This window comes from Geotrypetes seraphini, chromosome 7, assembly GCF_902459505.1.
Source record: "Geotrypetes seraphini chromosome 7, aGeoSer1.1, whole genome shotgun sequence".
Lineage (NCBI taxonomy): Eukaryota > Metazoa > Chordata > Amphibia > Gymnophiona > Dermophiidae > Geotrypetes > Geotrypetes seraphini.
The window spans coordinates 54,397,017-54,424,666 of record NC_047090.1 but is presented as its reverse complement, the minus strand read 5'-3'; the positions used below and the strand labels follow the sequence as shown (position 1 = coordinate 54,424,666).

The 27,650-nt window shown below is 42.4% G+C and overlaps 1 protein-coding gene across 1 annotated transcript in view; it reads right to left on the bottom strand.

Moving 5' to 3' along the window:
* The window catches only part of TTC38 (tetratricopeptide repeat domain 38), a 141,437-nt gene that overhangs the window by 53,709 nt on the left and 60,078 nt on the right, over positions 1-27,650 (bottom strand). The window contains exons 9-10 of the mRNA XM_033953228.1: positions 19,576-19,614; positions 8,021-8,102 (exon numbers count right to left, since the gene is read on the bottom strand). Of these exons, the coding sequence (XP_033809119.1) occupies positions 8,021-8,102; positions 19,576-19,614 (121 nt within the window). The remainder of the gene's footprint in view (positions 1-8,020; positions 8,103-19,575; positions 19,615-27,650) is intronic.

Below are 27,650 nucleotides of genomic sequence, written 5' to 3'. Positions count from 1 at the left end.
AGGCAACTTGTGGTTGAGGAGGGAGGCGAACAGATCTATCTGTGGCATCCCCCATCGAGCAAACACCTAACGCAGAGTGGAGGAATGGAGCGACTGGAGAAGGTGGCTCAACCTGTCCACCAGGCAGTTTTGCTCGCCCTGGATGTAGACCGCTCGAAGGAAGATGTTGTGGCGTATCGCCCACTCCCAGAGCCGAAGAACTTCCTGGCAAAGAGACAGGGAACCCATACCCCCCTGCTTGTTCACATAATACATCGCCACCTGGTTGTCCGTTCGCACTAGGACCATGTGATCTTACTTTTCCCAGCATCCTTTTTTATTGCTCTCCTAATTTTCTCAGGTGTATCAAAGAGTGTTGTACACATTGGGGGGGGGCCATCCCCCTTTCTCAAAGACATGAATACCTTCATTAGCTTCCTCCCCATGATCATGTGAAGGATCATCTATGGATACGGTGTGGCAGGCACAGAATGGGAAAACATAATAGGAGCAGTTGTACAATACTTGAAACAGGTTGCACTTACTATAGAAAACAAGCTCAATATAACTAATATACTAAGTAGAAACATCAATACCCCATAGCATTCCCGATCCCAGGGAACCAATTAGATAAAACATCCCAAAAGCAAGTGAATGTGGTGGAATCAACGTGATTTTCTGAGCATCATGTACCAGGTCCTAAACAATTTGACCTTTATCATCTAGGACAGTGGTTCTCAACCCTGTCCTGGTGGCCCACCAGGCCAATCAGATTTTCAGGATAGCCCTAATGAATATGCATGGAGAAGATTTGCATGCCTGTCACTTCCATTATATGCAAATCTCTCTCATGCATATTCATTAGGGCTAGCTTGAAAACCCGATTAGCCTGGTGGTCCTCCAGGACAGGGTTGGGAACCACTGATCTAGGACAGGGTAGGCAATTCCGGTCCTCGAGAGCCGGAGCCAGATCAGGTTTTCAGGCTATCCACAATGAATATGTATGATATGGATTTGCATGTACTGCCTCCTTGAGATGCAAATCTATCTCATGCATATTTATTGTGGATATCCTGAAAACCTGGCCTGTCTCCGGCTCTCGAGGACCGGAATTTCCTACCCCTGAAATTCTAGGAGAGTGCAACAACATTGACCAACAATTCCACACACTCCTCCTTAGAAATTTCACCTTGCATTGCCTCCATTGCTTCACCTAAGTCAGCAGTGATTATCTCAATTAAGGCCTGCAAACGATGTACGGCGAGCCCAGCTAAGGTAATAGTAGCAAAGATAGACAACCAGACAGTACTAGCCAGAGTGTCAGTCTGGGTTTTAGTCAAAGGAGAGGAATCAGCAAGTAAAGAACAAGCAGCTTCCAGAGCAGAAGGGTTAGAACTTTCAGGGCGAGAATGTTTGAAACGAGAGACATCAGCTAGATGTGACACATTGGAATATGGCATAAAAGTCCAGGACAATTGTAGTGCAGCCAGATAGCAAACTCCATCCCAATCAAAAGGCAGGTGGTGATAAGTACGGTTTCCACAGACAAAAGTAGTGGCCACCCAGAGCAGTGATTCCCTCAGACCAAAATTCTAAATACCATTGTCTAGTGCAGGGGTGTCCAATGTCGGTCCTCGAGGGCCGCAGTCCAGTCGGATTTTCAGGATTTCCCCAATGAATATACATGAGGTCTATTTGCATGCACTGCTTTCATTGTATGCTAATAGATCTCATGCATATTCATTGGGGAAATCCTGAAAACCCGACTGGATTGCGGCCCTCGAGGACTGACATTGGACACCCCTGGTCTAGTGGAATGAGAACAATTGTATATATAAGAGTGATAAGGCTGCAGGATTATAGTAACCCAGGATAGAACAAACAAAAGTAGTATTAGGACAAACATCCAAAAGGGCTGAACCATTGGAATAGAAAAACTGAAACTATCCATGTACTCCTGGATAGTAGAATTAGAGAGGAAAACAGTGCAACAAGTGTGGAAAGGAGTAATACCAACTGGATGGTTTCCCCTTCTATGGAAATAAAAAGGAGATTGGAAAAGTGAGGAAGGGTTAATAAGGGTTTCAATGTATGTGAGATTCCAAATATCAGAGCAATCATGAACCACATACGCCTGAGATAATTAATGAACAGTAAAAGGGACAGTAGTTAAGAGAAACCCTAGGTGAGTTGCTGTTATAATGGGTAGGCAGACTGCACAGGTGGAAAGTTTGGGCCAATGATTTCACATGAAAATGAAAGGGTTTTTTTTTTTAAAGTTCATGAAATTTCATAAACGAAAATACATAACAGAAGAAGTGTACATCAGATGCAAGTTAGATGTTATAGCATTATCTAGGATAGAAAAGTAGCATTACCAGTATCAGTCTCATGTGCAAGTGGTACAATAATGTATCCATTGATACATAAAATATAATGTACAAATAAAACAATAAGCATAAAATATACCGTAAATTATAATTGAGAACGATGATTCAACCATTAAATTAGAAGCCAAGAAAAGTCAAGAAAAAGAAACAAAGGAAAGGGAAAATCTAGCTGAAATAGTAACATGGTAATATGTGAAACATGTTGAAATTTGAGTTTGTAATCCATAACCTTGAGTAAAATGATAGCATATGTAGCAGACCCGGATGAACATGAGCTCTATATAAGTTATTATAATCAAGATAACAAGCAGTTCAGACAATTGTTTGAAAGTGCCTAATAAGGAAAAGTGACAATTCAGATGTGATAATTATTTAGATGGAGGATATAGAATATTCCAACAGAGGAGCCCAGAGTAGCTCAAATCTGCGTAATAAGTGAGTTCTGTCTGCAGCTATACGTTCATATTTTGCCATAAGGCAAACCATATTCCACCAGGTTCTATACTCCGCTGCTGCCAAGTTTTTCCAATTTGACAAAACTATTTTAAGAGCAATCATAATGAGCAAGTGTAATAAGTCACTTTCATCTTTAGTTAAGATATAGGTTGATCTATACGCAGTATAGCACAGATATCTGACCATATTCTGTTCCAATAGCTGTGAAGTAATGGACAGTCAAAAATCATGTGACTTAAGGAGCCATCCTTCTGTCCACAAGACCAGCAGTTGTCTGAAATACCAGATGAAATTTTTGATAAACGCTGAGGTGTCCAATAAGCTCTGTGAAGTAAAAATAGCTCCATTTGTAAGTATGCAGCAGAACGACACAGCTTTGCTCTTTGTATACAAAATGTTTTACCAAAACTGATAGGTATTGAACAAAATGGATTCATGCCAGGCAGACTAGCAAGCGACAACGCTAGAATGTTTGTGAATGTGATTCAATATGCAAATCAGGATAAGAAACCTCTCTTGGCCCTTGCATTAGATGCTGAAAAGGCATTTGATCGCGTGGAATGGGGTTTTCTTTTTGATACTCTACAATGGTTTGGATTTAGTAAGGAATTTATTAACATGATTAAAATACTTTATACTGCTCCCACCACTAACATACGAATTAATGGTCTGACTTCCAAATCATTTCATCCATCAAGGGGCAGCAGACAAGGTTGTCCATTGTCACCTCTGCTCTTCAACTTGGTGCTGGAACCACCACTAATCTCTATTCGTAATAATCCCGGCATTAAAGGAGTTAAAAACGGTAACAAGGAAGTAAACTTTACAGCTTATGCAGATGATGTTCTGATATATACTACCCCAGACTCTTTGCATCAACTATTATCCACTATTGATGAGTATGCCAAAGTATCGGGCAATAAACTAAATACATCTAAAACAGAACTCATGCCGCTGAATAATCTTGTTCAAAGAGTGGAGGTGGAAGATCTTAGCTTTCAATGGTCGCCTAACAAGATTAAATACTTGGGTATAACCTTTGGCAACTCTATTTCCCAGACAATCGAGTTGTGTACGGCTCACATGCTCCAACTTCTTAATACTTAATAATTCATCGTTGGACTCCATTGAAGTTATCGTGGTGGGGGAGATTGGAATCAATTAAAATAATCGTAACTCCTAAACTTAAATTACACATTAAGCATGTTACCTTTCTTTTTTCCGCAAACCTTTTACAAGAAAATTGACACTATTTTAACTCAATTCCTTTGGAATAAAGGATCTCCACGTATTGCATTGAAGAAATTGAAAGCTTCCAAGATGGATGGTGGAGTTAACTTTCCTGACTATCACTGTGCCTTTTTATTACGTCAAGGTGCCCGTTGGATCCTTAGAGATGATCTACCTCTTTTAAATAATATTTGGTGTGACTTTGAAGCTGAACATTATGGATCTCACTCAGTCCCTAACCTGCCATTTACGTCACTGTCAAAATCAGTTAAAAAATCAGACTATTTGCTTACTTCGATGAAAAAAGTCTTTCAAGACCTTGAATCACTGTTACAGGTACAATGGTCATCCACAGTTTACTCACCGATATGGAGAAACGAACATATTAAGATTCAAAACAATATTGTTGACTGGAAGAATTGGCAACGTGCTGGGATCTGGTAAGTGCGTCATCTAAAGGATGTTACTGGATGGATACCATACAGTACACTTGCTGAGCGTTATCAATTACCTCCCTATTGCCATTATCAATGGCTTCAGCTCCAACATTCTCTCCAGAAGATGCTTAAAACTAATCAACTGACTAACGAAACTCCCGATATCCTAGATCTTTGTGCTGCAGTGACCTATAATAAAAAACGAAGCTTCACAATGGTACAAGCTCATTAGAATGAAAAAAAACTAAGAGGCTGATAGATCTTGAAAATAGATGGAATGAGGAATTGGGTCTAGATATTCCAGAAGAATCATGGCATACTCTTTGGAAAATGAAAGGTATTAACAGTGTGGTCAACTACTCTCCATGGTTAACTGTCTTCAGTTGAGAATAAGGTAACTTGTATAATAGGGGTGAGAAAGAACAAAGGCAGAAGAACTAGCTTAAACAGTGACCTGGTAGCCTGATTCATCATGAAACTAGAATACCACAAATAGGAGACCTCACCCTGACTTCAAGTGCTCATGTATCAGCAGAATGTTCAGTAAAATAAACCCAACAGACAAGAAAATCAGAAAGATAAATAGTCCCAGAAATACTTTAGTCTCTCAGTGGGAAAGATTCGTCCCACCAGGGCAGGAGACTGATAGTCCAGAGAGATTACAGTAACAGGACGCCCAGAAGATCCCAGCAATGAGCTAGGTCAGGGGTAGGTAATTCCAGTCCTCAAGAGCCGGAGCCAGGTCAGGTTTTCAGGATATTCACAATAAATATGCATGAGATAGATTTGCATCTCAAGGAGGCAGTGCATGCAAATCCATCTCATACATATTCATTGTGGATATCCTGAAAACCTGACCTGGCTCCAGCTCTCAAGGACCAGAATTGCCTACCCCTGAGCTAGGTTGAGGTTCTATTGGTCTAGGCCAGGGGGTGTCAAAGTCCCTCCTTGAGGACCACAATCCAGTCGGGTTTTCAGGATTTCCCCAATGAATATGCATGAGATCTATTTGCATGCACTGCTTTCATTGTATGTTAATAGATCTCATGCATATTCATTGGGGAAATCCTGAAAACCCGACTGGACTGTGGCCCTCGAGGAGGGACTTTGACACCCCTGGTCTAGGCAGAGTCCGAGGTACAGGGCTGGAACAAGGAGTTGGCACATTCAGAACAACAATCTCTTCTTCTATGAAACCAGATGTGGATGAGGAATGAGAAGAGAGTTCAATCTCATCCTCAATAAATTCAAAAACATTGATCACTTCTATGTAATGGAGACTCCATAGGGGATGTATACTTCTTGAAGTGATAAAGATTAATTCAAGACGGCAAGCCTTGTAGTTTCACTACAGAATGGCTGATGAGCAGAACCTGATGTGGTCCTCAATAGGTATCCGAGAGGGCTGTGCGAGGTCATGGCACCTTCACGTAGACCTGGTCTCCAGGCTGCAAGCACTCATTATCAAGAGGAACCGTCCCAGGACTCTGATAACAATGCACAACAAATTTTAACTTTTTTTCTGGGGTAAGAAGAAAATGAGGTTTACTTTATAAAATTTTACCTCCTGTGTATAGCCTTAGTTTTCTCCTATCATGTATAGTTTTTGAGCAAATCACAAATATTTATAGCATGAGAATTCATAATGTATCGCATTGCACCGATTTAAGAGTTTGTATAAATATTATTTTCTAGAATCGTTTTGTTGTTGAAATGCATTTATAAACAAGATTAGGAGCATCTCTAATTAATGTCCAACAATAGTCAGCCAGCATTGATTAATTCCATCTGCCCTGATATTGTTTCTCCTTTGTAGCAATGTCCTGGTGAACCCTTTCCCCGTGCTCATCACTAACACTACCAAGATTATCAAGGAAAAAAAATCTAATTTGAGGCAAACTGTTAATATTTCTGCTAACGCTAATGCCACTATATTTCTGCCACTGTATCAGGGGGTGGCTTAGGATACATAGGCATTAACGTTAGCAGAACTATTGAAATTAGAGTGCCCATTAGTATATTAAGTGGTTCCCATAGAAAGCTGTTATAAACTGTTAATATTTCATGGATTGTTAGAATATTTACTCCAAGCATTCGAAAATATAGCGAAAATGTTAATTTTTGCATTATAATTCTCTTTTGCCAAAAATCAGACGGTTATACCAAAAAATTAAAGGTCAGTTTGGAATTCAGTGACCCCAAATCACTATATAATACCCACTACAATTCATGCCCCAAAACCTCTGTTGCACAGTGTAATCCTTCACCTGGAAAGGAAGAAAAGACACAAGAGCTTTGTCCAAGGCCTTACAAAAGAGAAAATCGCTGTGCACCAGAATAGAATCAAGAGGGGCTCATACCAGCCTTCTCCGGGACCAATAGGGGGTGGCCTATCACAATCTCATGAGTCATTAGGCTCATACATGTTTTTGTGGGGAGTTGCGGAGCACCATCAAGGCGAAAGGGAGGCACTGGATCCAGCAAACTTCCAGTCAAGGGTCAAAACCCTCAATTGTTGTTTAATTAACCCATTGACCCTCTACGTGGTCAGCGCTGATCAGGTGATATGGGGCATGCAGCTGTCTCTTCCACCCAAACCAGTGCTCCACCCCTTTCCAAAGGGATTACACAAAAGCCGGTCCCTGATCTGAGGAGATGACCAAGAGAATATCTCAGGTGGGAAAAAAATGGGTCATTTTCTTTATAGTGGTCTCAACAGTACAGTTAGTGGTTGGGTATCCTTCAACCCACCCTGAATATTGCAAACCACAACCAGTAGATACCTCAATCCCCTTTTGCCATTGGCAACTCTATGTAATTAACCTGTAAGTGTAGGAAAGGTCCCATGGCTTAGGCAGCTGAGCCGCTGTTGGCCTACAAACTTGTCCTTTCTTTTCAGCTGCCTAGCACTGATGACAGACCTGTATCACTGCTTCAGCATGTTCTGGAAACTATGGATGAAACCAAATCACAGAGAAAGTTTTTATCACAGGATGAGTGCCTGAATTATAAAGCACTAATGGATACAACAAAGTATCAGGACAAACAATTAATGAATCTTTTTTCCAAAGTCCTTCAGGGGTAGGCTGTGCGCTCCATGCAGCCCATATCATACATTGCTTTGGGTCTGTCTGAGCAAAATAGTCCTTTAAATTGTTTAGGGCCACCATATCAGGGGGTGGCTTAGGATACATAGGCAACAAATACACTGGGGCTAGCTCACCCATCACTGCAGCCTTGGCAACTTGGTCTGCAAACTGGTTGCTTTGGCTGACTGAATCAGTTCACAATTACAAAAAAAAAAAAAAAAAAGAAATACCTATCATAAGGTAGACTATTGGATGAAGCCTCCTGAAGCAAGGAGTAAAGTAACTTCTTTGAAATCATCTAATTCAGCAGTACATCAAAGTCTTAAGAGGATGCAAGTCTGGGGTTCCTAATGCATTTACTTGTAACACTAACCTCTTCTTTTGGAAAGGAAAAAAACAATTCATACAGAACTATGTGGTATACAATATAATTTTTTACCTTCCATTTGAAACCGGTAGAGTAAAGAGCTGTTATCTACAATGTCTAGCAAGGTTCCACTTGAAAAAGCATATTTTGCAATCTGGAAAAAAAATAAAAAATAATACTGTCACTCAAGTTTATGCTGAAATATATAAACTGTACTGAAAATCACATCAATTTCCTTTATGGGTCAGTCTGTCCTCTTAAGATGCCTTTCTTAAAATATCTGAAGAAGTCTACATGCATTTGCTGGCATATAAAGAAACAGCCAATTTACAAATAAAAACATTGCAAAAATTACCACCACAAACTGACAACTATTGTGTGAATATGTTTCCACTATCAACAGGGACAATGTAACAAAACTAAGAGTCAGAAAAGATACTGTGTAAACAAAAACAAACCGACTCTATAATGGTAACTCAACCCACGAGGAGGACCCGTTGTACAGCTCAGAGGTATAAAACTCTAAAGAGGAGGAGGTAACCCCCTCTTAGGAAAAAGAGTTTATTTTCCAATCATTGCTTCATAACAAACGAGTCCAACTCAGAGGTTTAAATGATTGTAAGGTATATATGTCTCACTAATGATGCAATATGCATTCAAAAACATTTTTCAAAAAATAATCAGAATTTCTGCATTCAGGTAAGCACTAAACAATTTTTGCATTCATATAGTAAATGCTCAAAAAAGGTACTTGTCAGGGTCCCGACGTGGCCCCGTTTCGGTGTCTACTTCAGGAGACCCCGTCTGGCTGATTAGCTTGCTTACAAATTGACAACCATGTAACATTTGAATAGAAGATCTGAAATGCAAAAAACAGAATCAAAAAATGCAATAGAGATGGGCTGATACCTTCTAATAGCCCCATGCATATGCATGGTTTTGGGGCTATTAGAAGGTATCAGCCCATCTCTATTGCATTTTTTGATTCTGTTTTTTGCATTTCAGATCTTCTATTCAAATGTTACATGGTTGTCAATTTGTAAGCAAGCTAATCAGCCAGACGGGGTCTCCTGAAGTAGACACCGAAACGGGGCCACGTCGGGACCCTGACAAGTACCTTTTTTGAGCATTTACTATATGAATGCAAAAATTGTTTAGTGCTTACCTGAATGCAGAAATTCTGATTATTTTTTGAAAAACGTTTTTGAATGCATATTGCATCATTAGTGAGACATATATACCTTACAATCATTTAAACCTCTGAGTTGGACTCGTTTGTTATGAAGCAATGATTGGAAAATAAACTCTTTTTCCTAAGAGGGGGTTACCTCCTCCTCTTTAGAGTTTTATACCTCTGAGCTGTATTTTAACTATTGTGTGAAAGCAGCAATTTCACAAGTTCTATGTGTACATGTAATTACTTTCATATTTAGCCATCCCATTTTACAAAACTACATAAGTCTGCCAATTAAAATAGGGAGGCTGCAATTTGAACTTAGTTTCACTTCTCAGGTAAAAAAAATTACATATTAAGAAAACTGAAAAGCAGTTACTTACCATAAAAGGTATTATCCAGAGACAGCAGGCAGATAGTCTCACATATGGGTGATGTCATCCACAGAGCCCGGTATAGACAGTGGTAAAGGGTACTGTCACTTTAAGGTTTAAGCAAAGCTTAGAGACAGCTCACATTGCACATATGCCATTGCATTCCTGCCCGATGCTGGCTTGCGAGGTTGTCAGTTCTATGCCCAAGTGAAGAAACCAACTAGAGAAGGTGGGTGGGTTGTGAGAATATCTGCCTGCTGCCCCTGGATAACACCTGTTATGGTAAGTAAGTATGCTTTATCCTTAGACAAGCAAGCAACATACTCCCTAGCTTTAGTAAAGGGAATAATAATAATAATAAATTAATTTTTATATACCGCTATACCCAGGAGTTCTAAGCAGTTCACAACAATTGAATAAGATACAAACAGTACAAGTTATATAAAAACAGCAATTAAAAGTAAACAGAGAAATACATAAAATTATATAATGCATAAAAAGAATGCGGCGAGGATGCAGAATGGAGGTAGAATTGGCCTCTAAGGAAACAGAAACACTTATTGCCTCACAAGAAAATCAGATATACTGTCTGAAATGAGTGGGCGGAGGCAAGGGAAGGAAAATAAATAAAAACTAATTAGAAGAACTTCATCCTTAATAAAAAGAAAAAGGGAAGAACCCAGGAAAAACTATACGTATGGAGGTTGTAAAATAATAAGACCACCTCATAGCGGCAGGGGAATCTAAGCATAAGCGAGGGAGATGCCATAAAGCAGGGGTGCCCAAAAGGTCAATCGTGATCAACCAGTAGATCGCGAAGGCTACGCAAGTCGATTGCAGAGCCCATCCAGGGCTCCGTGATAGACTCGCGTTGCCTTCACATTCTACCTGCTTCCCGACCCTGTAAAGAGGGCGCTGAAGTGCCGGGCCGACCAGACTTCCCCACCCAATGTCAAATATGACATCGGAGAGGAAGTTCCGGGCCAGCCAATTGCTTCCTGGCTGGCCCGGAACTTCCTCTCCGTTAGAATTGACGTCGGGTGGGGAAGGCTAGTCGGTCATGCGTTTCTGCATCCTCTTTACGGCAGGCATCAGGAAGCAGGGAGAGCTCAGAACTCGGCGGCTGCCTATTCCCCGATTGCAGCGGTGGCCTGTTCCCCAATTGTGGCAGTGGTGTCTTGGGGGAGGGCAGGGAGAAAGAAAGAAAGAAGGGTAACAGAAAGAAAGGGGGCATGGAGAGAGAAAGGGAAGAAAACAGGGAAGGATATGCAAATTTTCTTCCATAGGGAAGAAAACAGAGAGGGATATGCAAATTTATATGCAGAAACCGGCCTCATCTTCTACTGAAAAGAGGAGGAGAGTAGTGAGCTCAGAAACTTGAGGATCAAGTAGGAGATACAGGACTTTTTCTGCCTTTAATTAGAAAGGAAGGAATGGTGGAAAGAAGAGCTACCATAAATCTGGTTGTGAATAGTGGAGAAGTACAGCAAGAAAAAACATGTGTATCAATGGAAGTGAACTGTAGAATGATCGGATGCGTTCCATTTTGTTCCCATTTTTCTTTGGGGGGGGGGGTTCACCCAAAAGGAAAATAGAAAAAAAACAACAGACAGCAAAGGCAAGCCTGTTGGAAATTAGCTCACATGCAAGTTGAGCTTGGATGCTTGCTACCAAATTATTAGAGTTTACCCCTGAACTAAGAGAGATCAACTGAGGATGATGCTACTCCGTAGAGTTGAACCTTACGGAATAGAAATGTAAAGAGGCAATGTGCCTGTGAGTTAGAGTAGCAAGAGAGGTAGTCAGTGCTACAAAAAAGAAGGTGGCCATGAAGAAATAGAGAGAAACAGAGTAATGATGCAACCAGAAGGAAAAAGTATTGTTGCACAGATAATTATGTGATTAAGAGAAACACTAAAAATAAAAGATTGGCGATGGAATGGAAAGTTTTACTAGCCCATTGGAAAAGAATCGCAGATTCAGTACGAAGCATGATTTTTACATTGTAGCAATATAAGCCAGAGAAACAATGGAAAGCACATACTGCTGGAAACATTATTTCCAGCTGAAAACATGTGATGGAACTATGAGTGGAAGAAACCAGACATGTTGTCGTGTGGGGATGCAAACAATATCATGCAAATAAAAGCACAGAGTAAGTTTTGCAGACAGCACAGGGAGACCCCCTCGATGTTCAAGAAATCCCAAGAAACCTGATCAAAAGCTTTCTCTGCATCAAAGCTAATAAGAAGAGTCAGGATTTCACAACGCTCCGCATACTCCAAAGAGGCCAAAATCGTTCTTAAATTACGCGAAGCATGTCTACCTCAAACAAAGCCCACTTGAGGTGAAGGTAAGAGAGAAGACAATGAACCCGCCAACCTATTAGCCAAAATCTTGGCAAAAAAATTTCATTTCCACACATAGCAGAGAAATCAGACAATAGGAGGAAGGCTATTCAGGATCTTTGCTTGCTTTCAATAAAACTATAATTTCAGCCAGGTTAAAAGAATCTGGTAAAGAACCATTCGCTACAAAGGTATTGAATGTACGTGTGAGAACCGGCACAAATTCTTCTTGCAAAACCTATTGACCCCGGCGCCTTCAACAAAGCCCCCGAGTGAATAACTGACAGTACTTCCTCTTCCAGAATAGGGTGATTGAGCTGTTCTCTTATCAATTCTGATATTTGAGGAACAGAGATATTATCTAGGTATGACGAACCATCCATCATATGTAAGGATTTAGTGCATAAGTCTCTATAGTATTGCCCGAATAAAGCAGCAATTTCCTTATCTATCCGAACCCTCGTGCCCCAACCAGTAGAAAACTGTAAGATATTATTTGGACCTCTCTGTTGTTTCACCAATCTGGCCAATAGTTTCTCTCTAGTATCTCCAAATAAATGTAATTTATATTTATAATATAATATGGATTTCTGTGCCCTATCATGAAGCAGTCCCTGCAACGTCGACTGGGTGGCTAAAAAGAAAGAGACTGGGTGGCTCACAAAGAAAGAGATGGCCAAGTCCCATATTGTTAGCATTTCATTCAAAATCGTTTTTCTAACCTAAGAATCTTGCGATCTCAAACTTTTTTCCGATGGCTCATATAGGCCACGATTTCCCCATGCAAGATCGTCTTTGCTGCTTCCCAATATAAAGCAAAAAGTCTCTAAATTTAGAGTCAGTACATAAATAATACGGAAATTGTCGCCTAAACACTCTTGGTTCACTAGACTCCAGAGCCACCTGAAGGAGAACCATGGCATGATCAGAAACATCAAATGTATCAATTTCAGTTTGCTGTACCTTGGAAAAAAGAGAAGTAGAAATCAGCCAATAATCAATCCTCAAAAGAGAACCATGCGCTCTGGATACATAGGTCTAATCCCGTTCTCCAGGATGTAACACACGCCAAACATCCAGGACTTCTAAGGCTGTACATAACTTGGGCAACCCTATCCAAACATCCAGTCGATCAGTAGGCAGAGGATGTGATTTGTCAATAGTCAGGTCATAGACCCAGATAAAATCACCTCCCAACAAGAAAGGCAAATCCAAATGGGGAGCCCAGAGCACAACCAAATTGTCAAAAGATTTTTGGTCATGATTATTTGGAGCATAAATATTACCCAGGATCAGCTGGCGAGCTTTTGTAACTTTAGCTAAAAAATATCATCCTCTCTGATCCACCCACTGTTGATGTATCACCAAATGTATCCCTTTCTGAAACAAAATAAGCACACCTGCCTTTTTTGTCACAGTAGGAGCTCCCAATTGATGTCCCACCCACCATCTCTGAAATTTAGCATGCTCCTGTGCAGGTAAATGAGTTTCCTGTAGAAAAGATATCTCCACTTTCTTATGATTAAGTGCCTGAAGTATTGCATAGAGGCATTAAGGTGGCATAAAAGAGAATATAGTAAATTGAACAAACCCAACAGTTTGTCTAGAAGAGGACTGTCCCAGCCTCCAGCCCTCCTCCAACAAAGGCATGAGTCTCATCCACAGCAGCAACTGGAAAGCAACCTGAAATCCAAAATAAAAAAGGGAAAACAGAACAGAAAAGAAGGAAGAACAAGAAAAAATCCCACTCAGGAACCCCATCTCCAGTTCAAACAGCTCTCCGATCCCAAGACTGATACTGTGACCACCGCCATTTGTAGAAAAGAAACAGCTCTCGTGGTCTAAGATAATGATCCGACCAAACCAGATATGCCAATCACACTTCAAACAATTAGTTGTGAGGGACCTGACATTTGTCAAATGAAGGTAGCTGCCGATTCTGGAGAATCAAAGAAATGGTTCTTCCCGTCATAGAAGATTTTCAATTTTGCTGGATATAGCAAAGTGAATTGCATGTGTTTACAATGCAATTCTGTGCATAAAGAAGAGTATGCTTTCCGCATCAGAGAAACTCGAGAATAATCTTGAAAACAAAAGATGGTTTTGTTATCATAAGTAAGAGGAACCTTCACCCTGATTGCATGCAGTATATCCACCTTATGAGCATAGTTCAAAAGCTTCATTATTACAACCTGCGGCTTGCTGGACTGTTGACGCTTCAGGCCCAACCTGTGTGCTCTTTCATTTCTCAATGGCCCTGCTGATGAATGCAAAGCCAGTGTTTCCGTTATCCAGGATTCCAGAACTTCTTTAACTCCACGTCTGCTAAAGTTTTAGGGATACCTACTAAGCGTAAGTTTCCTCTACGAGATCTGTTTTCGAGATCGTACCTTGTCTTCCAGGCTACATATCTGTGCCTGGAACTCCTATTGCTGTGAGGTAATACATTGCATGCTGTCTTCCACGTCTGAGATTCTCTGGCAACAAGTAGAAAACTCTCCTTTTAGCGTTTCAAGACAGCCATCCACAACTTCCAATTTATCAGTAAGTGCCTGGAAATTTTTCTCAAGAGAAGAATTGATGACATTCTTGACTTCGAAGACAATCTCTGATATCCATATGAAACTCACCGAGCTCTCTGCATGGTCTGCTGCTGCCATTTTATACTCATTAAGCTTCGGTTTATCTTTTTCTTTTCATGACTTATTCACTCCACACTCTCTCCCCGGAGGTGCTGCTATCTTCCCTTGACAACAGGAACTCGGAATTTATAGATTTTATGCATTTTCCTTGGTGAAATTAACACAAAAACACGTGCATGACTTCCCGTTACCACCTCACGCTAGGAGCGTGCACGACTTCACGTTAGCGCCACATCACATGTGGTGGGCTTTTAACTCAGCCTTGAACACTGCCAGATCGGATCCTGACATAGGGATTTGGGCAGTTTGTTCCAAGCATACGGCGCAGCAAGGTAGAAAGGAGTTTGGAGTTGGAAGTTGAAAAGAAGGGCACAGATAGGAGAGACTTACCAGCTGAGTCGAGACAGGGGAAGATAAGTGAAGAGAAATAGTGAGGGGCAGCTGAGTGTTTTTGATTTGGTCATTCAATTTAATTGAGAAGTACTGAGACATTAGCCAGCTGGAAGACTCAGCGGGACAGTGTGAATTTTTACCTACCTTTCTCCGGTAGCAATCGGGAGGACTTCATCGGGTGTGGGAGCACACTCCGCCTCTCCCTGACGCTACAACTCGCTGAGCCAGTTGGAAGGCTCAGTGGGACAGTTTGAATTTCTACCTGCCTTTCTCCGGTAGCAGTTGGGAGGACTTCTTCGGGTGTGGGAGCATACTCTGCCCCACCCCGAAAATACAACCCTAACAGCGCACCGTCTAAGGTGCACGTCAAAGGCACCTTAGCGAAGCAACCGAACTACCACAATTTCAACCCACCTAACCAACCTATAACCTACAGTTTGGTTTCATACAATCACACTACCAGACATGCTTACTCTCAAATGTTAACTACACCACAAAAACACACACAAGCTATCTTACTGATTGCCCTGATCCTAGCTAACTGGAAGACAACAGCAAACAATATCTTCCCAATACCAACTATATCAAATGCTAATAGAATTCTCCACCCACCCAGACGAATCACAACAGACAGAAACACAAACTACCAGACCTACACCTACTACCCCAACACACAAATAACAAGAAGACCGACTAACCCCTACAAGACCAAAACGCATTCTCACCAAAGATTGCTCATCTACCCGAAAACAACTCACAGCGAACCAACAAACTACACCAATCTCACATGTGCATACTTAAACATAAGAACCATAGGCCCAAAAACAGAACACATAAAAAACTGGAAAGGGAAAAACTAGATTGCCTCTTTCTCATTGAAACCTGGCTTATTTCTGAAACAGACCCCAAAATAACAGAAGTTTGCCCTAAAGGATACAAAATGATAGTGATCTGCAGAGAAAACAAAAGAGGAGGAGGAATTGCCATCATTGCCAAAACACCATAGACCTAAAAAAATACAAGACAAAATTACTACCCCAAACATTTATTTACTAGCCTGTCAACTCTCAGGCACCTCACTCAAAGGCACCCTAAACTGCATGCTTTGCTACATAACACCAGGAAACCGTAACACAACAAACCCAAAATTCGAAGACTTTATCTACCGAAACTCATTAATGACAACTTACAACTTAATCCTAGGAGACCTAAACCTCGAAAACCAAGCCTCCAAACAAGTAGAAATCTTACTATCTTACAACATACAAGATATTACACCCTCAAATCACTCATGAAAAAGGTCACCAACTCGACATTGCAGCCTACATGACCCAACAACCCACATAACCAGAAATTCACACATCAAATGGAAACTGGTATCGCTCGCTCCCTCCTTCAATATCAACTGGACCAACAACAAAAGCAAACCAAACACACAAAAAATAACCTACATCTCACGTAAGCACATCGACCCCACCAAATTCTGGACGAAAACTATATTATAACCCCCAAAACTTCATCTCACAATGGAGCCTAAGTGCAGCAACTCTAGATAAGCTAGCTCCAGAACAGACTAAAACCAGAATCCATAGAAAATCTGACAAATGGTTCGACAATGAACTACTCCTACTAAAAAGACAATGCAGACAACTAGAAAGAAAATGGAAGAAAAATAGTCAAGACTCCACAAAAACAGCATGGAGAAAACTGAACCAAAAATACAAACAAAAATACTACACAAAGCAAATAGAAGAATCCCAAGACACAAAAAAACTATTCCAACTACTAAAAGAACTCACAGACACCAAACCCTACCACACAAGCAACAACACCCCCACCCCCACACTCTTAGCGACATTCTTCAAAGAGAAAATTGCAACTATAAGATCCACCTTCTAGGGAACACCTATGCACCTAGAAGAGATCACAACACCCTCCACAGAAGAAGAAGCAGTTGCAGCAGACAGAACATGGTCCCACTTCTCACCAATACCATGGTCAGATTTCAACAAACTCTACAACAAATACAGCCACGCAACTTGCGACCTCAACCACTGCCCCCCATACCTATTGAAAGCCTCCAGTACACTATTTCATACCCTACTCTTGAAATGGATAAAAACACCACTCACTGATGACCTTTACCCACAAGACCCACCCCAATCCTGAAAGACCCCAAAGGAGAAATAGACTAACAATCCGACTACAGACCCATAGCCTCAATACCACTATATGTCAAGCTAATGGAAGGCCTCGAAGTCAAAGTCCTAAACTCATACCTAGAAAACCACCACCTACTCCACCCAACATAATCAGGCTTCAGAACCAACCACAGAACTGAGACCCTACTAGGCTCACTCATGGACACCGCCAGACAACACCTCAGCACAGGCAAAAAAATGCAAATTATCCAACTAGATCTCTCCACAGCCTTTGACCTGGTACATCATAACATCCTTCTACATATACTGGACTCAATAGAAATCAGTGGTAAGGTACTATCATAGTTTAAAGGATTCTTACAATCCAGAACATACAGAGTTAAAACAAAGAAAGAAAAATCCAAACCATGGTTTAACCCCTGCGGAGTATCTCAAGGATCACCTCTTTCTCCCACACTCTTCAACCATACATTGCCTCCCTCGGCTCCTACCTAGACAAACAAGCTATGCAGACAACATCACCATTCTCCTTCCTTTCCTTCAACCAGCACCATCCATGGCAGACACAATACACAGAACACTTGAAACAGTAGCAACATGGATGAAAGACCACAAACTAAAACTAAATCGAGACAAAACAAACTTCATCCTACTCGAAAATAACAAAACCCCAACCGTAACAAACCTTGTCATAAACTCTACAACATACCACATCTAACCCACTTTAAAACACCTGGGAGTGCTAATAGACAGAGGCTGTATAATGCAGCCACAAATCAACAAAACAATTAAAAAAATCATTCACAGTCATGAGAATCCTGAGGCAAGTTAGAAAATTCTTCGACAGAAAACAATTCTAACTCTTGGTACAATCCTAATTCTAGGTCTAATAGACTACTGCAACATACTATATCTCCCCTGTACAGCAACCATGATAAAACAATTACAAACAATACAAAACACAGTTCTAAGACTGTACTACTCACTGAAGAAATTTGACCACATCACAGAGGCGTACCACGACTCACGTTGGCTCCCAATACAAGCAAGAGTACACTTCAAATTTTACTGCCTACTATTTAAAGCAATAAACGGAGACAGCCCAGCCTCAATCCACCTCAACCAGACATAGGAGAACCCATGCACCATTCACACACCTTCCAACCAAAAACGTCAAAAGAAAAAAACTGTACTACAACCTCCTAGCCACTCGAGCTGCAACACTTGATCCACAACTCTACAACCTATTGACCTCGACCACAGACTACAAAACCTTCAAAAAAGAAATAAAAACCTTTCTATTCAAAAAACACATAAAACCGAACTAACTCAATCAGAAATGTCCCAAGCATCACCTGCAACTACTCCATATGTACTTCTAATACCATGACAATTTGGATGTATTCCTTAGCAACTCAAAGAAATGTACAAACTACTCCCTAAATACTTCTAATGTTCTGACAATCCATTTGTAATCCACCTTGAACTGCAAGGTAATGGCAGAATAGAAATCCCTAATGTAATGTAATGTAACTGCAAGAACTGGGAGCCTGCTCGTGAGGAAGACAGGAAGGCACTCATGCATACTTGGTAGGATGCTGTCTTGAAGACTTAAGGGTATATACACTTCTCCCTCCAAATTCATGGATTTAGAACTCACGACCTTGGTTATTTGCGAGTTTCTAAACCCTGACCCACCCCCACCTTCCCCGTTGAGTTCCTTATGTAGTCTCATGAGGTCATGGGAATACACAGCAGCCATTTTTGTTAACTGCTCTACATGGCGCAGGAGCATAGGAAGATTAATCCTGCCCCACTTCACCACTAGACTACCAGGTAAGGTGTGGAGAGGTCCAGGATGCAGGAGGGTGGCGAGGGTGGGTCAGAGTCAGCCCTAAAAGTAATTTGCGATTTTTCCATATTCAAAGGTCAGCTCTGTCCCTAACCCCCGCGAATATGGAGGGAGAAGTGTACATGTTTTTCTAAGCATGTACAACCAGGGCTCAGTGGATTCTAGAGAATAACACAGTGACAGAATTCATCACCATTCCTGTCTCCGCGGATAACTGCGGGAAACCATCCCCATGTTATTCTTTAAAGAGAGAGGGAATAATCAGAGTATGAATGGGCACAACCACTGACCCTCAAGCCTTGTATTACAGAATTCTGGTATGAGTTTAAGACGCAGCAAGACCCGGAAAACTGCAACAAGCACAATGCCAGCTGTGGAAACCCTGAGAGAATATTTAAATGTATGCACATACATCAAAGCATTACTGCAAATTTTCAAGAACTCTGCTACAGAAGCTAGTCTGCAGTTACCACAGGAAACTAGGGACTATTATCCAGTTAAAAATGTAGTTTATTTTATCTAGCTTAAAAAGAAAGATTGAGCTGACAGTACTGTAGGCTAATGTCTGATTCAGTGGAGAACTTTTAGTGCTATGTAAATCCTGTACCGTATTTCCATGATAGTTTGCTTCATGTGTAGTTTTGCAACAAATTAATCCATTGATACAAGTGATTATACTTACATAATCATCATACAGATTCAAAGCAGCTTCATATTCACCCTGAAAAATACAGAGAATCACATTTATGATAAATGCAACACTTGGTATTAAATACTGTAACTGACCTGCCCCCTTTCCTCCTTTCCCCCGATGACAAAAGGCGTCGTACTTGACCTGGAACTCCAGTTTACTAAAAAGGATGGTGGCATATGTCATCATTACATTACAGTATGTTAGCAGATCCAGAGTGCAAGCAAAGGACACTGGGATATTATATTAAACAAATTTGACCCTGGGAATGCCTGCAGATAGACTGAATAGCCTCTGCCATTCAGTCTAAGATCTGAGAATGCCACTAAATGACTCCTAAAATACCAGTACTTGATATTAACAAAGAACCCTTAGTATAGTACTGGGGAGTATTCTGCACAGCCCTCTAATTTCAACAGATGTGCTAAGGACAGATGCTTAAGGAAATCAGACAAAGAATGGGTCAAGCTACCTGTTTGTAAAGACAGGTGCTTATTGTTAATTGAGAACCAGTTTAAACAGATACCAAATTATGACAAAAGAAAGATACTGGAAGATACTATTTTAAGAACAAACTCACACCTATAGACTAAAACCGTCCCACTCTCTCTCCCTGCCTCCTCTCTTCCCCCTTCAGCTCTTATACACCTGGTCATTCAGAAATACACACACCTGGCAGGGCACAAGCTCTCTCTGCTCTCATTCATTCAGACAAGACACATACATAAGCATCTCTAAATCTAATTTATTGTATACTTTATATTTGTATACAAAATATACTTTTTATGTACCACCTGGCTGTTGTTTCATGATTCTACTTTCCACTGCCTCTTTGAGGACTGAACCAAGAACCCAAAAATAGAATAGGCAATACAGAAACACAAAAGATTACAGCGTAGTAATTTATGGCAGATACTTTTCGTTCTAATCCTTCAAAAATATCACTCACAAATATACTGAACAGAACGAGCCCCAATACCAATCCGAGGCACCTTTCTTTCCTCTGAGCAAATTCCATTCACCACCACTCTCTATTGTCTGTCCATCAAACAGTTTCTAATCCAGGCCACCAATTTGGGTCTTAACTTCAGCCCACTAAGGGCCTCTTTTAGGAAACCGTTTAGTGCAGGCCACTGCGGTAATGGCCCCAAAGCCCATAGAGATTTAAAGAGCTTCGGGGGCTGTTGCTGTGCGTCTTTGTAAAAGAGGGGGTAAGTTTATTGAGGAGCCTCATTTATCCAATTCTCTGGCCACTCAGTCAAAGAAATCGATCAGATTTGTTTGGCACAATTTCCCCTTGGTGAAACTATGCTGTCTTGGATCTTGTAACACATTGGATGCCTAAATATTAGGATGCTTAGGCAACACTAAATGTGATTCTATAATGAGCGCCTAAGTTGTATGGAATCTGTGCCAATATCAGTGTCTAACTTTAGGTGGACTTTATAGAATCAGGACCTTAGTGTAACTCAACCACCAATGTAATTTGCACAGAACAGTGCTGGAAAATAAATTCTGTACAGTACTGCACAACAGTAAGCAATTAGTGTGCTCATCAAGCAATGTAATGTTACGACAAAATGGTGAGCTAGAATGCTACAGCGCAGACTAGGAAGCGGGCATATACAGTATATATAAGGACATGGTAGAGTAGCAATTAGTAGGTTATAAAGATGATTACTCTATATAGAGCCACTCTGTTTCAGTCCGAAGTCCCTTGATTAGTAACCTTCTGGACACATAAATGTCTAGGGTTTTAAGAACATAAGAATTGGCACTGCTGGGTCAGACCAGTGGTTCATTGTGCCCAGCAGTCAAAGACAAGTATCCCGAGTCTAGCCTTATCTGCGTATGTTAAGGTTCAGTAGGAACTTGTCTAACATTGTCTTGAACCCCTGGAGGGTGTTTTCCCCTATAACAGCCTCCGGAAGAGCGTTCCAGTTGTCCACCACTCTCTGGGTGAAGAAGAACTTCCTTATTTTTGTACAGAATCTATCCCCTTTTAACTTTAGAGAGTGCCCTCTCGTTCTCCCTACCTTGGAGAGGGTGAACAACCTGTCTTTATCTACTAAGTCTATTCCCTTCATTATCTTGAACGTTTCGATTATATCCCCTCTGTCTCCTCTTTTCAAGGTAGAAGCAGCCCAGTTTCTCTAATCACTCTCTGTACGACAACTCCAGCCCTTAACCATTAGTCGCTCTTCTCTGGACCCTTCTTCAAGTACGGCGACCAGTGCTGGATGCAGTATTCCAAGTGGGCGGGACATGGAAAAAGCGGGAGTAAAACCCCTTGTTCCGCTGCTCCATAGGAACCTTCTTGATGGCATTGAGAAGAAGTAGGAAGTTGATCTCCTGAAGAAGAAGGGAAGACTGGAGAGGGTTTGAAGCAGAGGATGATCTGGAGGGACGGTGAGAAAACGAAGAGAATAACCCTCTCGAATGGTGTTCAGACGACTTCCAATTGGTAGAGGGAGAGACAGATGCAAAGGAATTGAAGCTATGCTCTCGAATAATTGGCCAAAAAGACTGAATGGTCTTAGAAGGAGCAGACGCCTGTGATTTCTGAGGGTACTATTCTTTTTTTTTTTCTGCTGTGGTCTGGAATTAGCAGATTGTTCTGCTGAAAAATGCCTTTGATAGTTAGAAGTAGAGAGTTGCGCGGGGACAGAAATCCCACCCGTCCCCGTGAGGACTCCCACCCGTCCCCGCGAGGAATCCCTCCATCTCCACACGTCCTCGCCCGACCCTATAAACTTCAGAAATAGTTATTTCAGTTAATTATGCTACTGAATTAATGGCTCTGGTAGAAACCCATTTAAAAATGAACAAAAAGACTTTATTAATTTGGAAATATTAATTGGGAAGAATACATACTTTATAAACGCGTTTCTACCAGAGCCTCTAATGTTTATAAATTTTTATCAACACAACTAATATACTACTTTATCCTGAAGCAAAAAAAAAAAAAAATAAATTTTTTTCCTACCTTTGTTGCCTGGTTTCTGCTTTCCTCATGTTCTCATTCAATTCCTTCCATCCACTGTCTCTCTTCTCTCTGCGCCTTCCATTTGCTCTGTTACTGTGCCTCTCCCTTTTTCCCCCCCTTCCAAATTGGTCTGGCACCCATCTTCTTCCCTCCGCTCCCCCCATAGTCTGGCATCTCTGTCTTCTTCCCTGCCAGTGTCTTCTCCCCATTCTCTCTTCCCCATTTCCTTTCAGCGTCCTTCTCCCCCTCCCATCTTCCCCATGTCCTGTCAGCATCCTTCTCCCCCCTCTGTCTTCCACATGTGCTTTCAGTGTCCTTCTCCCCCATCTTTCCCATGTCCTTTCAGCGTCCTTCTCCCCCCTCTGTCTTCCCCATGTCCTTTCAGCATTCTTCTCCCCCGTCTTCCCCATGTCCTTTCAGCGTCCTTCTCCCCCCGTCTTCCCATGTCCTTTCAGCGTCCTTCTCCACCTCTTTGTCTTCCCCATGTGCTTTCAGCGTCCTTCTCCACCCCTTTGTCTTCCCCATGTGCTTTCAGCGTTCTTCTCCCCCCTCTGTCTTCCCCATGTGCTTTCAGAGTCCTTCTCCCCCCTCCTGTCTTCCCCATGTCCTTTCAGCGTCTTTCTTCTCCACTCCACCTTTCCTCCCTTTCTCCCTCCCTGCCCCTTACCTTTGTGGCGCTTCCCCACCCGACCGACAACAGAACAGGCCCGGTCAGACAAACCTCCCTGCCCTGTAGCCGCGAATCTAAATTACCTTCTTACAGCAGCTGGAGTATTGAAGCTGCTGTAAGAAGGTAATTTAGATTAGCGGCTACAGGGCAGGGAGGTTTGTCGGCCGGTCTGTTGTCGGTCGGTCGGGGGAAGCGCCACAAAGGTAAGGGGACCTGACCGGCTGTGCACACTTCCCCCCCCATGGCTGCACCCAGGGCGGACCTCCCCCCCTTTGGTTCGCCACTGCCTTTTCCCTACCTGCCCTGCTACACACAGCCGACCGGAAGTCTTCCCGATGTCAGCGCTGACATCGGAGGAAGGGAGGGCTTTGCTTAAGCCCTCCCTCCGACGTCAGTGCTGACATCGGGGAAGACTTTCGATTGGCTATGTGTGCTGCAGCAGGGCAGGCAGGAAATGGAAGATGAGGCCTCGCAGCAGGGCAGGTAGGAAAGGCATTGAACTCCGCTGGAACCCCGAGAGCACGAGGTGCGTCCCCACAGGATCCCTGCGACCCTAGGGGGCGTCCCCACGGGATCCCCGCGACCCTAGGGGGCATCCCCACGGGATCCCCGCGGGTCCCACGGGATTCCCGTTGTCCCCATTCCCGTGCAGCTCTCTAGTTAGAAGGCGGCTTATAAGGCCTAGAAGTGGATGGATTGGGTTTAGGCTTGAGTAAAGAATCCCAAGACTACTCATGAGCAGAGAGTTTTTGAGTGGCATTCACAATTGAGTCTCCAAAAAGCTCATCCCCAAGACACGGATTATTGCCAGTCTGTCCTGAAAGTTAACATCTATGTCAGCAATTCTGAGCCTTGCTAATCTCCTCATGGCTACAGACATAGAAGACACTCTGGAGGACAATTAAAAGACATCATAAGCAGACTGAACTATGTGCTGTCTTAGTTAAATAAAGGTTGAGAAAAATGTACATGAATTGAGTTTTTTGATGAGATGGAAGATATTTCTGAAAAGCAGGTAGTTGCTTGACTAGATGCTTCATGTAACATACCAATTACTTGGTCCGAAAATGTTTCTATACATTGTGGAAGTTGCACACTAAAAGATCTTATTTTGACACCTCTTCCTTTAAATTATTAGTGCAGTCTACTGTAATATTTATTATGCAGGTCTCCAAAAAAATCTCTATAGCCTGCAATTGATCCAAAATACAGAAGTAAGGTTAATTTTTAACCCCATATTATTATAGGTTGCTCTGGCTTCCAATTGAGGCTAGAGTTATCTTTAAATTTGGACTACTGTGTTATAAGATGCTATATGGTCTTATAGGAGATTATTTGGTGGATTATTTTATATTGGCCCTTTCAAAATGTTCTCAACAATTTTTAATTTTTGCTTTTCCTTCAGTCGATACAAAAAATACTTCAATAGTTACTTTCATTTCAAGCAGCAATCAGAGATAAAGAGTTTAGCCAGTTGATAACTAGAGTGCTGTATCTTATCAACATTTTAGAAAACTGTTCAAAATTTATTTGATAAATTTTTATAGAATAAGATTTGTATTTGACAATTTTTTACAGAATGAGACTTGTATTTCCTTAGTTTGAGCTTCTTTGAATTGGGAACCCCACCCCACCCAGGCACCGCCCCAGACCCCACCCCCATAATAATAGTACTAAATGTAATGCAATTTCTTCCATTCATTTTTCATATTGTGGCGGGGCCGGGGGTAAGCCTAGCGCTGGCAACCCGGCTCCCACCCCAGGCGTAAGGACGGAGCGCTCCCAGGAGGACTCCCACTGGATAAGCAGTAGAATAATTAGTGGAGACTGCGTTCTTGGTAAAGTTCAGCTTTTATCTTTATTACCCCTAGTTCACCGCACTAGGGTTCCAGTAGTCCCTCTGGTATGAGGAGACTTAAAACAAAACATACTTCACAAGGTTTCTTCCTTACAACACAGTCCAGCCTGCTACCCAGGCAGAAAAGCCAAAAAAATAAACCAAAACGATTTCTCCTTAATTTTGCTCCTTTTGTTTGGAAATACTTCAGGAAGCTCTGTGACCTAACCCACCCGAAGTCCAATGCCCCCCACTACCCTATGCTCCTGGGTAGGGGCTAGGGAACTTTATATAACCCAACCTTTTATGACTGGTATAAGTCCCCTCCCGAAAGTTCCCTGCTTCAGGGTTACACAATGTCAGGTCTCTGAGTTCCGTTACACTTCTAGGGGAAGTTAATTAAAGGTTCTCACCTCCTTCCCTTTATCTACATGGCCTCCCTCTCAGGCTCTAAGTGATTCATTCACACATGCTCACAGTTCTGCTACGGGAGAAAGAACGCTACACAAAGATACATTCACTTTCATTCCCCTCCCCCATTCATACCTTGTTAACTGTGATTCTCCAGGAGATCCCATACTACGAGACTGCACTCCATCTCACTGCTTTCAGATAGCTCTCCCTCTAATTCCATTAGGGAATCTCCGCTTTCTGAGACAGGGTAAGAACTCCCTTCAGGGACAGCTAACGGCCAGCCCTGCCCTGGAAGTCTTTCTACTCCCCTGCACTTCTGCTTAGGAATCAGAAGTCTGTTAGCTCGGGAGGGCTGTAAGACCAGCTGTGCTTTAGCTAGGGTCTGGGACAGAGAACTCTTAGCAGGCTCTTTCCTGCTTAGTACGGCATGTCTCTCCCCTGCATTCCTCCCTGCAGTCTTCTCCCGAGTGTTCTCCCCTGCAGTCTTCTTCCCAATCTCCTCCCCAGTGTTTCCACCTGTGCTCATTTTATGCTGCAAGCTTAATCCCACTCTGCCTCTGGGTTCGTCCTGCTTGCCAGCCACACCCCTCTCATTAACCATGCCTGTGCTGGTTTTCTTTGCTAGAGGTTTTGTTGGAGATTTGCCCAAGGTATTATAAAAGGGATTATAGTGCCCTAAACCAGATGTTATGGTTTCTGCCCTTCTCTCTCTGCCTTGCCCTGCCTGTTGGCTCTTGGTGATAGGTACAGGATTATTAGGCAGCTTCCTGGGCTTAGGAATAGGGGCCAGCCTTTGCAAGGCAGGGTTTAAAGCTGGGTTTAAACTGCTGACAGGCTCTTCCCTGTCACAATATACACACAATATAATCTTAATATATAATGGTAACCACAAAATTAAAAAAACACAAAGCACATCTTATGTACAGAAAATGTTAATTATCATTTATATTCAAGTTCAACTTTTACTCTCTGCCCTCTCCCCCTTCCCCTGTGTGACACTTTTTCTTCCCTCCTTTCTGCCCTCCCCATCCATCTCTCACTCTAACACTTTCTGCCTCCTGCACACTTCCTCTCCTCTGGACTTCATTCCCTTCCCCAACCAACATCTCTCTCTGTTCCTCCATGAGTCCAACTTTCTCCTCCACCCCTATTGGCAACAAGTCTCCCTCTCTCTGTCCATCTGTCTTGAGAGATCCAGGCATCTCTTCCACCCCCTCTACTATCACATCCAACATTTCTCCCTTTCTCATCCCCTGGATCATGTGAAGCATTTTTCACCACTGCCCACCAGCCCCATGCCCATTTCTCCTTCTATCACCCCTCTCCAGCATAATGCCACATCTCTCCCTCCATCACTATGTCCAACATTCCTCCCTCTCATCCTTCTCTCCCCCATGCATCTCTCTCTCTTCTTTCTTCCTTTCCCTATGTGCTACATTCCTCCCTCCCTTCTGTGTCCCATGTTAATGCCCCCTCCCTTCCATCTGTGTCAAGTTTGTGCTTCCCTCCCTGCACGTAAGTAGTTGCACATAAGTAGCCGCCCGTCTGTAGAAGCCGCAGCTGCCCCCGGGGATCCTGCCTTCCTGCTGCTGCCAGGGATCCCTGCCACCCTGCCCGCCCGCCCCCAAAGCCGACCCAGTTCTTGTTCGAGCCGCACTCGCTCCTTCAGTCTTCAGCAGCATCTCCTTGCAGGGAAGGTGCAGGTGGCGATTCACATGCTGCACATGGCTGACTCACAAGTCTTCCCTCTGATGTCGGAGAGAAGGTTTCTGGGTCAGCTACTTACGTGCAGCGTGGAATTTAGAAACACTGAGCTACAGTGTAGCACAATATCTTGTACAGATATGCTCTGTCAGTTGATATTCCTCTCTGCCTCTACCTATCCCTTCCTGATGTTTAGCACAGTCCAAATGACAGACCCGATCTCAGTTTCCAGTGGCAGCCCAGATTTCCCAAGCCCATGCTGCTTACTCCAGAAAGCAGCCTCTGCTACATCCACATTCAGACATCATGTTCCTTTTTCATGATTCCAGCTTCATCTGGCTATGACTGTGGCACTGTAACCTCTCTATCACCATGGCTCTGATGCCACTGGCCTTCCCCCATTGGGTCTTATGTTAGCTACCAGGTGTTGCTTTTTTTGTTTCAATTTGTTTACA